Source organism: Cyanistes caeruleus, chromosome 2 (assembly GCF_971803275.1).
Source record: "Cyanistes caeruleus chromosome 2, bCyaCae1.hap1.1, whole genome shotgun sequence".
Lineage (NCBI taxonomy): Eukaryota > Metazoa > Chordata > Aves > Passeriformes > Paridae > Cyanistes > Cyanistes caeruleus.
The window spans coordinates 97418440-97431828 of NC_141702.1; the positions used below are offsets into that span (position 1 = coordinate 97418440).

The 13389-nt window shown below is 43.7% G+C and overlaps 1 protein-coding gene and 1 long non-coding RNA gene across 15 annotated transcripts in view; one reads left to right on the forward strand and one right to left on the reverse strand.

Annotated features, from left to right (window-relative positions):
• Positions 1-2810: 2810 nt before the first annotated feature.
• LOC147655030 (uncharacterized) lies at positions 2811-5776 on the reverse strand. The gene is made up of 2 exons (XR_015283681.1): positions 4825-5776; positions 2811-4670 (listed from the first exon to the last, which is right to left on the reverse strand). It is a non-coding gene; the product is annotated as an uncharacterized LOC147655030 (long non-coding RNA).
• Positions 5361-13389, forward strand: part of HHAT (hedgehog acyltransferase) — a 186338-nt gene continuing 178309 nt past the window's right edge. For 11 of the 14 annotated variants that reach the window (XR_015283680.1, XM_086878513.1, XM_086878516.1 and 8 more), the window contains exon 1: positions 5361-5819. Coding sequence is in view for 10 of the 14 variants with exons in the window: in XM_086878513.1 (XP_086734639.1) it covers positions 5450-5819 (370 nt within the window). In the remaining 4 variants the exon portion in view is untranslated. The remainder of the gene's footprint in view (positions 5820-13389) is intronic. The other 3 variants (XM_086878526.1, XM_086878525.1, XM_086878522.1) reach the window with 1 other exon arrangement.

Below are 13389 nucleotides of genomic sequence, written 5' to 3' on the forward strand. Positions count from 1 at the left end.
CTGCTCATCCTAAATTCTCTCTGAATTTAGGCACTCGGAGGCTGTTAAGAGGCATCTCCCATGCCGTGGAACCTGGGCAACAGTGGTGATTTGTGGTGTCTGAACTAAGGCCTGAACACTTTTTTTTTTTTTTTTTTTTGCTTTGCATCAACACTGCTTTGACTCAAATTCTTTCAGACTCCACATCGTTGGACAAGAACTGCTGCCAGACTTTCTGCTTTGAAGCGGAAGAGAAACACCTCCATAGTTTGCTTAGCCAGTGCCAGAATATGGAGGAAGTCTGCCACAGTGCATGCCCTGATCCTGCTTTGGGGGAATCACTTAGAGCTGTTCCTGTTTTGACAGAGCTCATTTACCTCTCCCTAACTGCTGTAATCTCTTAAGAGTGCAATTGAGGTTGTTAATGGGAGTATCTTCATAAAGAATTTCCATATGCAAATTCCCAGTCTGAACTTTAGTACAACAAAGTCTGTGTTGTTGGAATATATTTCTCTGCACCCACAACCATCATTTTTTATTCTCTGTGCACCATACTCTCCGCTACCTGCTCTGAGCTGCTTTCCGCAAGCTGGAAGTTGTGAGCGTGAGTCTAATTTCACCCTTCAGTAAGCAGGGAATTCAGAAAATTTAGAAGTGCTGGGATCAACACAAGGCACTCACATCTGTGATGGTTTTTGGAGTTAAAGCTGTGTGTGTAGCTGCTAAACTGTCATTTGCTCTGAGTGGGAACCTGAAACCTCTGCGAAGCTGCCTGCCCGCAGGCAGCGGGAGGCTCTGTTTGATGTGCCGGAGGGAGGCTGGGTGTAGCTTGTTGGAGGACATGCACATGTGTGTACACATTCTGTGCTGGACTGCTTCCTGGAGCCCTGGCCTTGTTCTGTCTTGTCTCTGGGCTCCTTAATGCGAGGGTCATTAGGACTGTTCACTCTGGCATTTGTTCAGCCACATCCTTCTCTGTATTAGACAATGTCTACCTTGTAGTGTTTGATCCTGATCCAGCAGAAAATCTCCCATTAACGTGACTTCAAGAGAGGAACGTATTTTTCCCGGCCTCGGTCTGTTGGAGTTAATGGTGGTGTGCTGCTCTGTACATCATGACTGAATCAAACTTCCTTTCATCGGCACCAACTACGGTGCTTTATGCCTAAGCCCGGGATGCAGAGTAAAAAACAGGGATCCAAGTCAGAGCAAGAACCAGCCTGAAGTTATCATGCAGCCTCAGGTCGTGTCTGTATCTATCTCCTACTGTACTAAGCTGTCAAAGACGATTATCTCAAGAAAGCTTTTCTTGTATCTTTATATCTCATTAATTGGTGGGTCCTGCTCTCTGTCATGCTGGCACCTCTGGAGCAGGAAATGACATGATGAGTCAAACAGCAGAAATTCAATGTCATCTCTCAAAGAAAGACTAGATTGGTTTAACAAAGGTTGGAGAGGTCATAGCATACATGGAAGTGTGCTATTTAGTTTCTGCTGATCTTGATCTCAGGAAATGAAAACAGAAAAACAGATGTGAATTTATGAAGTGACATAAGGGTTGAAAACAGAAACACAAAGACACAGTGGGAAAGAGGACTATTTAAGATGGCTCTTGGCTATAGAATGGAGCAAGATGAAATTAAGTAAATATCAGCAAGATCTGCTAAAGAATAGCACAGCCTCCAGAAGAAACCTGGGAGAGCCTTTACTTGAGCCATTCAACTAGCCTGAACAAGGTGCTGGAAGAGAGGCACTACAGGGAATGATTCTGCAACTGCCATAGGGCTACAATGATCTAATAGTTCTTTTCCATCTTTAATCTCTGTGATCCTACAGTTAATCATCGCATATTCATTGTGAAATCTCTGCTCAGACCATTTGTTAAGCCTCTAGGTAACTAGTGAAAATTTTATACTCTCTAGAAGAGAAAAATATAGGAGTTTTCACCCAAAATTACACCAGACAGTGGGCTTGGAACCACAATTCTGGAGGCAGAAATTTGGATCTGGGTCCAAATTTTGTGTCTCTACAATGGGCAGATTTGAAACACAGCTTCTTTGTTTCTGTCTAGTGCCACTGTAGTAGCTGCTGCCAAGAAATACAGATAGTGAATCAGAGATGGGTGCTTTTCCCGGAGCAGTGACAGCGACTAGCAGTTGCAAAGAGTTTTGGACTTTTGAATGTAAGGGTGTGAATGGAGGCTGTTTTTATCTTATGTTGTTTTTCCCTTGCATCTTTTCCCCACCATTTCAAATGTAGAAGGTTGAGTCTTGAGTGCGATGAAGGTGGCCAGAAGTGAGTTCAGACCATTTGTAGCTACAGGAAATGCTACCTCTGATTTGTGACCTGCAAAGCATTGAGGAGGTGGGGGCAGCTGTGATCCAGGAATTTGGTTTTGCCACTCTGAGAGAGGATTATGGATCTGTAAGCAACCCCGTGGTACTATGAAGGCTTGCACAGCAATTACTCCTGGAATTACTTCTACATCACCCTGCTAGTTGTAAACTTTTAGAATATCCCAGAAATAAGACTGAGTTTTGGGCTGATGGGTTCCCAAGCAATGAACTGTCAGATGCCCTGTTGCTCTTCCTCACCTGTGGAGCAGGTGCAAAGGAAAGCAAGTAGCACTGGGGTTCCTCCTAATCAAAGGCTCATTGCTGGACGTTGCCTGTAAATTGGAGAATGTGGTGATGGCAAAATGGCTGCCAACAGTGGTCTGAAAGGACATAGAGGGGGAAGAGAAATGTACTGGGTCATGGAACTGGGTCATGAATTGAAACATATTTCTCTGAAATATGTTTCCTTCTCTGACTTAAGTAATGGACTTCCCATTAGAGTTTCCATTTCCCTCCTTTATTTCACCAACAGCTTCACAACACTCATCCTTTGGTTTTCTTTAAGCTCGTCTTCTCCCTGATAGTTCTTTTCCATATGCATGGACTAGTCCTTATGCAGCCACAGTAGCAAAGGGGCCTGCCCTGCTCTTAACCAAAACTTTCTGAAGGTTTTTATTAATAATTCCCTTTTCCTTGAAACAATACCAGATAGTCCTGACAAACAAACTGGGTAACTGACTTCCCTTGAAAACTTAGCATTCCATGTTCACTCCATGCAGGACAGATAAAAGAAGCCAGGTTTTTTTCATAAAAGTTGATAGTTTGTGCTCCCCACAGTGGATAAGACAGGACATGGTTTAACAATGTACTAATGTCTTGATGATTTTTTGCATCCACATTATGCACATTAGTAACATGAGCAGTTCCTGGGTAAGAACAGATGAGCTTCTCATGGGGTTTTTCACTGTGTCAAACATGGGAAGCAGGAGAAGCTGGAGAAACAGGAAGAAAGCAGTTTTGCTTGTAAAGACTATAATTTTGAGTTCAAATGGTTTTGTTTTCACCCAGAAATTTCACAAACGGAAGTTTTCAAGTGGGTTTTGCATGTGGGTTCATTTTCTTGCCAATGTTACTTTCTGGGTGCAAAGAGGAGGAGGAAGCTGAAGAGGAGCTCCCAGGGGGAGCTGAGGCAGCTGTGTTTTGAGACATAGTGCAATGCTGATAATGCTCTCCATGTTCCCCAGCCCCTTACTCATTGTTGGTGGCTCCAGGAGGAAGAATAAGCAGTTGGTTATCCATGGATTGCTTCAGGAGATGTATTGCATATCATTCTGCAGCTTCTGCAGATCTTCTGATAAAAGGCTAGAAAGCAACTCTGCAAAAATAGAAGAAAGCAAAAAAAAAAAAAAAAGGAAGAACTTTGCCTTACCAAGCCTTAATCATAGCCCAGAACACTTAGTGGAGAGGTCAGATGACCCATAAAAAACCCCACATTTCAGTTATGCCTGGGAATAGAGTAAACTGAGATCAGCAGTAAAACAGCTTTTATACAAGTTGGGAGGATGCTGTAACATGCCAGGGTATTTTGCCAGTAGTGCCTTTTGGGGCTGTGTTATGTCAAGTTACATTTTGCACGGCTGTGTCCAGAGATGATCTTCCTTTGGCATTTTTTCTTTTTCCATTAATACATTTTCTGCTGCATTCAGCCATGGAGCAGAGGCAGTTTGTGTGCTTTCCTGGAATTCTTAAGCAGTGGAATTAGACATCAGGCTAAAGGAGTCCCTAGGTAGAAAGGGCAGAGGATTGCATTCGTGCAGTGGTGCTGCATCTGCCAACAGATACACTGTGAGTTAAACCCCATCACAATATTTTGTACTATTTTGGGCCCAAGAAGGCATGCCGTTATACAGTCTTTCCAACTATACTGTGTCTTTCTGGTCTGTGACATTCCTGATTTCTTTCATGATCCTTCTCTTCAGTGGATGTTTCCTGGAATGCTTCAGGAAACATCCTGTCTTATTTAAGAAGGTTGTCCCTGGGTAAGAGGCAGGGAAAGCCTTCCCTTTGCCAACTACCTTCCAAACCCACAAATTCAGCCTCATGATGAGTGCACGTTGAAGTGGGGCTCTGTGTCTAAGGCAATCCACTGATAATGGCCCAATTCATCAGGAAGCAGCATGAACAGCAGGTCCAGGCTGCAGTGTCAGGGTAACTGTTCTCTTCTTGTCCTTACTCTCCAGTCGTTGGTCCAGTGTATGATTGCAGTGGGTTGACTATGGCCAGCTGCCAGCTGCCCATCCTCTTGCTCCTTGCTCCCCTCCTCAACAGGTCAGTAGAAAATAAGATTAGGAAAAGCTAAAAAAAAAAAAAAAAAAAGTCAAGATAAAAACAGGAATATCACTTACCAGTTACTGTTATAGGCATAGCAGACTCAACATGGGGAAAATAAATTGATAATCTATTAAAATAGATTGAATAGTGAAGAAAAAAAAATAAGACAGATCACCACCTTCTCCCCCTCATTTTTCACAGGTACAACTTCACTCCCAACTTCTCTGCCTCTTTCCTCGTAAGGTGGTGCAAGGGGTGGGAAATGAGACTTGTGGTCAGTCTGGAACAGTTCCTCTCAGACACACGTTCTTCCTCATGCTGTTCCCTTGCTCTGGTGTGGGTCCTCTCCATAACCTGCAGTGCTACATGGGTGTCTCCACAGAGGAACCTCTGCTTTGTCACCTGTGGCACCTCCTTCTCGCACCTGTGTGTCTGCAGGGCACCTTTTAATTTTCCTCACACACTTTCCCTGAGGTACCACTGTCTTGTCTGTGGTGTTCAGTTGTACCCTGGGATGGGTCCACTGTGGGGAGAGGGATATTTGAGGGGGACTTTTGTCAACTGTGTGCATGTGCAGGGTCAGGAAACTTTGTCCTTCGGAGGTCACAACTTGCCACCAGCCAACAATCAGAGGAGATTTCTCAGAGCTGGGAGCAAGCAAGGGAGGGTGAATTTTTTTGCCTGGGGTGAAAAAAATGGGAGCAAGAGAGAAGCTCCTGAACTGTAGAAGTATTTCAGGGGAAGGCGTATGTGGCTGGAGGAAGGCTGGGACTGAGGCATTTTGGATTTCCTGAAGCTGTGGGATGTGGGAAGGCCTGTGGGTGACAGACTTGGACGGTGGTGAGGAAACGGCCCAGCACGGGGTAGGCAGCGGCCCAGGAGCAGGGAAGGGGCCCGCCCCGGCCCTGAGCAGCCACGGGCAGAGTGTGTCGCAGCCCCCAGAGGCGGCGAGGCTGGCGGGGAGCCTGGCTGGCTGGGCAGGGCTGAGCCCGCCATTCCCGCTCGGCAGGGCCCGGTCTCCCGGCCTGCTTGAGCCCAGCACGGCCGGGGCCCAGAGCTGGGGGATGCGGGGCTCCTGCCAGTGCCCACACCTGGGCAGCGCTGCTGTCCCACCTGCGGCGACAGAAAGCACCGAGTACCTGTTCACCAGCTTGTCTTGTGACTGTGCTTTACGTAAGAAATGCGGAGCTTTAGTGTTTTTCCTTCCTAATTAACGATTCATCAAGACAGCTGCAGCTGAGCATGGTTTAAAGTAACACGTTAACTTGGGCTGCTGTTGAAGTTTTGCAGACGGCTGCATTTTGTAACAGATACTGACATGAGCCAAACTTGAATCCAAATACCTCCCGGCTTTTAGATCTGCATCCTTTATGTTCAGAACGCTTCTACTTAATCATTAGTAAACTAGAATATTAAAAACGGCATCAAAGCGTGGCCATGAGCTAGAGGTTTTGTCAGAGTGGTTTAACCTTGGCAGTTTCAGAACCAAAGCTTTGCATAAAGGAGAAATTCTAGGATAAATGTAAATAACACATGTCTGGAGGATTAGCTGTCTCTTGTCCAGAAATGCCACACCTTGTAATTAAAGAAGAGGCTGTTAGTATGCGACATAGGAATGCAGAGGGTGTGGACCATCTCAGATTTACAGGCTATCAAGTTTATGAAAGAGACTAAATACTGTTTAGTGTTACAAAGGTGGTAAGACCTTTGTTCAGCATTGCCCCAAAAACCTGGCAAACCTCTGATGGGAAAACACTTTGCAAGTAAGATCTTGTTAGAAAAAACATCTGTAGGAAAAATTCAGTAGGGAAACTCCAGCAGCTTCTGAAATGACTGCTTTTCTTCATGCACTGCAACAGGATAATGATGTATAGGCTGAATGTGAATGTGTGTGTGCAAGTAGCCTACTGTGAACTGGAAAGTTTGACTTGAGTATTTTAATTTAACTTTACAAGTATCCATTAAAATAAAAGTACGTGAGTGAATTTTACTGCCAAAATAAGTGCAAGAGAAGCATTTCAGTATGAAAAACAGTATCTGTGATGCTGATCTGAGTGTAAGCACAGGGCTGAGGAAATAATTTTGGTCTTGTCCTTTGCAGTGAGTTGATGTACCTCAGGATATTTATAGCTTTGTAGAATAATGAATATTAACACTTGTCATGTCACATCCAAAGTGTCATGTTAAAAAAGGGATTTGAACTCTAGAGATTAATGCAGTGAAAATTATGACAACACTTGGTTCAATGAAAGAAAGGCTTTGAGTTAACCATAAAAAGGCTCAAAATGGAAAAGGTTTATTTTCCCCCACAAGACCACCATGGTGACTCTCTGCTTCCCACCTTTGTGTCCACATCTCACATCTGGGTAAGGCTCCAACACTCTTGTACAGTTCAGTTGTTACATCTGTCATTAAATCTGGTGATTGTTACTGTGGGTTTGGTACCCATGAATGGGCTAGAGAAGAGAATCAAATGTGTTAACAGCGTACCAGAAAGTAATCAGAGACCTTCACTTGCACAGCTGCGTTCACAAGTTTTCATCAGATTTCCCACAATGAAGGCAAACTGAATTGGGCGACTTGATTGCCTGACTTTTTTGCCTGGTGGATATACTGTCTTTTTCATTCTTGCATAGGCAAAAGTTTCGCTTTCCTGAAAGAGCCACAGAAATCCCCTTCTTTAAAGGCAATTAGACTTTAAATGGGATAAAGAAACATTAGCTACAGTACTCTGAGTGAAGGGGGAAGCAGCTGATTCAGATATCTAGAGGCTGGAGGGCACCATTATAATTTGAAGCTTGACCTTCAGTTGGATGGTGTTTCCCTAGTCCCTCTAGGACTGGATTTGGTGGTGTCAATACAGACACACCATTGTGAGACCAGATTTTGCCCAGCTGCTTTATGGGCACAAAGAGCTGAGAAAACTGTAGGGAGCCTCTTCGTTGTGTGTTCCTGGACAGCGGCCAACCTACCATCAAAGGTTGCTCATTCCTTGAAAAAGCACAGGGCTTGCTCCTTCCCCCAGCAATGCCATGACTGGAAGGTGTTCCAAAAGAGTTGGAAAGGATATTTCCAGTACCCTAGATTGTTGGCTGGAAAAGGTTTTCAAGGTGGGCTGGAAAGGGAAGTCTGCAGTGACACAGAAGATAAGCAATGCCTGAATGGGTCTGGAAAACCATCTCCCAGGGACAAGCTGTGAGGCATGATAGAGCTTTTAATGAGTGAGCTGTCACCAAATGTCTAGTAATTTTTAGTAGTGTGTTTCCGCATGCCTTTGATTTTTACATGCATTTGCAAAAACTCCCGAAACTCATCTATAAGCTGGTCTGCCTCTGTCCGGCACAGTTCTTTGTGTGTTTGTGAAGGTTTGCAGCAAATACACTTTAATTCTTATGTAAAAAATCCATGGGAAAATCCAGGAATGACTGCATAACTGATTTGGTATGGCACTGGGCTTTAATTGTTTTCAGATTTCAGTTTTCAAGGCCAAGAAACCAGAACCCTAAATAATGTTTCATTTCTATCCCTCTGCAAACTGAGTCTCTGTGGAATGCACAACTGTAGCACTCAGCACTGTATATAGAAAAGCACTTCCAGTGTCCTGCAGATGTCTGCTCAGTAGCTTCCATATGGCAAATTACTTGTTATTGGACCAGACTCTGCTCATGCTTGTGCAATTCTGTTGCAGTTGGCGAGGAGGTAACGCAATCACAGCTCAATCTGGCCCGTTGGGTCAAATAAACTCTCTGCATAGTTGAGTGGGGGTTTCAAGTTGAATAATGTTGCTGGAATAATTTCCATCCCTCGCTCATGCTGGTGCAGCCCTACCTTCCAGAGCAATCGAAAGGCTTATGGGTTCAGGAATAGGTTAAGGGGTTTCTGCCACCTGAATGCTGAGCGTGGGTGGAAACTCTTGGATGTTCCTGGCGCAGAAGAAGCCTTTATTGGCCCAGTGCAATAAACTGGTGGTCTTAGTGAGGCAGAGAACCAGATAATTATAGAAACAAAGTCTTCCTCCAGAAACTGTTCTCCCTGTCAAAGCTGAAATATTTTGGCAGGGGCAGCTTCCTCAGTGTCTCTCAAAGTCTGTGTTTTTTGTGGCTTAAGAGAACACTGCATTCACTCAGGCTTTTGAGCCACCTAATTCCATTCTGTTTTCTATTTATAATATTTTCCATGGGTTTTTTTTTTGTTTGTTTTTTTTGGGTTTTTTTTTTTTTTTTTTTGGTGAGACTTCTGTGTGTATGTCTGAAATGAAGACCAAAATTTGATTTTAGACTCTGCAATCCAGTCTTGCCAGTACTGGCAGTACTGGTGTCTGCACAGCCTGGCTCCATGCCCACTTGGTTTCATGGCTAGTGGCACTAAGATTTGAGGAGGATATGTTTTGTGATGGTGCTGAGTGATGGCTGGAAATTTTTTCTTACATTGAAAACCCCATTTTGTGATACTTTTGATGTGAATTTGCTGGCTTCAGGAGATTTGCACTTGCCTGGTTCATGTCAGGCCCAACCTAACAAATTCACCTGAATGTCCACCTGAGGATACCCTGAGCTTTAAAGATCCTCCATATTTAATCAAAACCTTTTCAGTGAATCAAATTTTTGTCCACTTATAAAAGATGAATTTGAGCTAAAGGTTTTAGATAGGTACTGCAGTTAAGGATGAGTTCAAGCAAGGCATTAGGGTACTGGATAGATAAGGCAGAAACACAGGGATGCAAACTTGTCCACTTTTGCAATACAGGCAGTGGGCACACATAAATAGGATTTGTTCTTTTGGCTACCTTGTTTTGGTTTGCACTTTGCAAATTGTATTTGTAGCTCAGCTAATTTGGAAATGGCAGGAAACTCCAGTCTAGTTATGAAGAGACACTTGCCATCTGCAGTCTAGCAGTACTTGCCAACTATATGTTTGGGACCCAGCAATCTAGGCAGCAGTGGTATCATCTGACCCTAATATATCTATTTCTCAGTTTATGGTGTTGTAAGCATGTCAACAGAGTAACTCTCAAATATGACACATTTTGAAACAAGTAAATTATAGCACTAATCTAATGCCTGATCTTATTTTTCTGACCTACTTAATTTTAAAAAAAGCATCTAAAAATGGAAATGCTGTTTAGCTTAATGTGAAGACAGAGCTAGCTTTTTTTTTTAACTCCCAACATCTGTGTCCAAAAAGGAAGAAAAATCCTGTTTTGACTGGCCTTCCTCCACCAGTTTTTTTTTTCAATTTTTTTTTTATTTCTTGTCTAAAGCAAAGTAAGTTACATAAACATTCCACCTCTTTCCATAAATTGGCTGCAGTTTCTGAACAATAGAGTTACTGTGAAAAGAAAACCACAGACACACCCCACAACTGTTGGTCACACAGCCAAAGAGAACTAAAGACACATTCTTTGAAAGTACCAAAAAGGAAATCCATGGTCTTAAGGCAAGACCTTTTATGTTATGTTTGGAAATGTTTCTCATTTCTCTATTTCTTCCCCCATCCCCCGCTTCTGCTTTAGCTTTCTTAGTTCAGCATGTTGGAGGGAGTGAAATGGCTCTAGACAGAACTTTATTCTTTGTCAAGATGTGCTGATAGTATTTGTCAGTAGTCACTAACCTGAGATGGGATAGTGAAAGAAAACTGAAAAGTGGGATTTTAGAGAGAAAAGAAAACATGTTACTAATAATGCCTTTGAGGCTTCCCCAGTATAAAAAAAAAAATAGTTCACTTGCAAGAAGAGAGAGGCTAAGACAGAAATCTCTGTTTAAAGCTGATGGTTCTCAGTTGTAAAAGTAATAATTCTCTTCAGAGAACAGTAACTCTGTAGAAACATTTGTTTGCCTCTCTGAAGTATCTCAGCACGCTTTCCAAATGGGAATTCACCCCCATCACAGCCTGTGTTCCCCAGCTGGCCAAGCCAACGCGCTAGGAGGTCAGATGGCCCTGTGAGAGTCACGCTACGGCAATAAATACGCCCTGAATTACTCCCCTCTGCTGTATACACCAGCCTGTGCAGCCTTCTAAACACAGAATACCAAGTGGTTTGGCACTGTCTGTTGATATTCCCTCTCGGAGGCTCTGGGATTATGATCTCAATGAAGGCAAAGTTGCTGCTGATTTTAGCGGGAGTTAAGCAAGCGTAAAGTCAGCAGAATCCCGCAGGCACCAGGAATGCACAACAAAGCGGTGCCTATAAATCAGCGACAAGGTGTCTGCTGCCTCCTGCTCGCTGGTATGTGCTGGGGATACAGCGGCAGCCCTGCTCGCAGCTGTGACACCCAGATGCTCTCCAGCCAGCGAGAGGGCACGGCGGAGTTGGCCGGCTGGCCTCCGCAGCAGCCCCCGCTCCAGGCTCCCCCCGGCAGCCCCAGCCGGGCTCCAGCAGCTGCCCCGCTGTCCCGAGGGCTGCCAGGGCTCCCGGCTGCGCGCCAGCCCTGCCATCGCAGCCCTCCCCAGCGGCCGCACTTCCCCTTGTGCCCCCATCTCACTCCAGAGCAGCAGCCGAATTATCTGCAAGCAGTGCAGTGCCTGTGTTTCTGAGTGCATCTCTGTGTTTTCCAGCATTTTTTGTGCAGGAAAGCAGCAAAGTGAGCAAAGGAAGAAAAACAAAACAGCATTTCTTCTACCAACATACTGAGGCATTTCAGCAGGATTGACCCCCCTAAAATACACACTGTATATAAGCTCCTTCCAGACCTCCAGTTTAGGACAGGACACAAAGGAGGAGAAAAATGCAGAATTATAATCCCTTGAATGCTATTAAGTCCCGATTTATACAGAAGCTAACTGGTTTTAGACCCTGCGGTGACTGGTAGTTGCAGCACACAGCATGTGGACTGAAAAAGGTTAATTTTTTCCTTTTGCCTGCCAGATAATTTCTCTGCTCCACCCTTGGTGTCCAACTTTCCAATCCCTGAGTCAGTGTCTGAAGTCAAAACAACCAGCTGGGCCTCACTGAACCTTTCACTGTGGGAAAGCTCAGCTTAAAATGGCTGCATTGTTTCTCTGTAATCTTATCTTGACTCTTTAATATCCTCAGCAATTCACAGAATTTTCAGGATTGTGTTTTGGCCCTATGGGAAATGCTGACCTACATGATGTAAAGTTTTTGCTCTTATAAGAGAAAATATTATGAAAAAGTGAACTATCCATTTACTATCTCTGTTGATATAACTTACCTACCACTTTTAGCAGAAAGCTGCAGGACTGTGCTACATACATCTTTTTTTCACAGTAATTCCTTAGACAGTCTGACAACTTCCTAAAATGAAAGACATGGCAGTGGAAATGTACCTATTATGAAAGAATATGCCATAGTACCTGTTATAAAGAATATGCTGTAGTACCATCTGCTAGCTAAAAATAGTTTGTCCCAAGATTTTCAAACCCCCTTACAACATTACTCATGCGTAAAACATGCAGTATCTATTACTGTCCAAATATCATTATATAGGCCAAAAAAAACCAGAAGGAAAAAATGTGATTAAGTTTACAGGACACAGGAAATTGTGAGAATAATAAGAAATGTACTAATTTTGGGGATGCTGTTATGTTTTAGCAGCACTTGCAAAATTTTCAATATTGAGGTTCAGCAAACACAGGTCATGTTTATAAAAAGACATATGAGGATCACCAAATGCAAGGGAATAGAAAATACAGCACCTCAGTATGAGTAGTGGGTTATATTTTGAAGGCTGAGAGGAAACCTCTGGGAGTATTTGCCATGTGTTGGGCAAACAGGCGTTCCTCCCACTGAAGAGCCAATTTTTGTGGTGCTAGCTAGTCTCTCGGGTACGCTTGTCAGAGCAGGTGTCAAGGCAGGTCTTGCGGGCTGACCTCAGCTTTGGCAAGGAAAACTTGAGGAGAATCCTGTTAGTGCAGTTTTATTCTCAGCTGTGAGCTGAAGGCCAGAAATCCTATCTTTGGTGCTGAGGTTTTTTTCAGTCAGTTGCATGGTGAGGAACTGTACATGTACCTGTTGTACAAATTGCTCATGTCTGCTGGGGATAGCAGTGGTGAGGCAGGCTGGAAAGCAAAACCGAGACTTTTCACAGCTCAGGTGGACAGTTGAGGGGGTGCAAAGCCCTTAGGGTCCAATTGCTCTAGGCTATCTGATTTCCTCATTGAGAATTGATGTTAATGCAGTATCTGTGATGATTGACTTATGATGTAGGAAAATCACATTCCTGGAGCAAGTCTGAAGAACTCTGGTGCTTTTCAGTGATTACAGATGAGTGAGTGAGTACTGCTGGAGAGTAAGTCTTAGAGAAGCCAGCTGTAACCTTCTGCTGCTGGACCTGGATCCCCAGCCTATGCCAGTTCTCATCCTGTTTCATAGTCCGTGTATAGTTGTTCATTGATAACAACATTTTGTCTATGGGACATGTACACCTCCGGTATTTAACTTGTATTTAACAGTGCACACTTGTAATCTAGCCTTGGGGATAGGAGCTTAGGTCTTGAGATATCTGATGACTGGGTATTGTTTTGTGTGCTCAACTTGAAGAATTAGGCTATAAGCATAATTGATGCATAATGCATGTACTTATGTATGTAAATTAGGTTCCTGCTGTTAAACACGTGTCTGTGAAAGAGCTGGTCCTCCCATTTAGGGTTTTTCCCCCTTAGAGAAAGGAACCCATTTTAGAAAACATAGTTATCAGGATTTGTCCAGTTCAAGTTTTAACTATTACTTGTTGTACATGAAAAATTACCCCTGACTCATTCCTTTACAATTCAATGTTTGCAC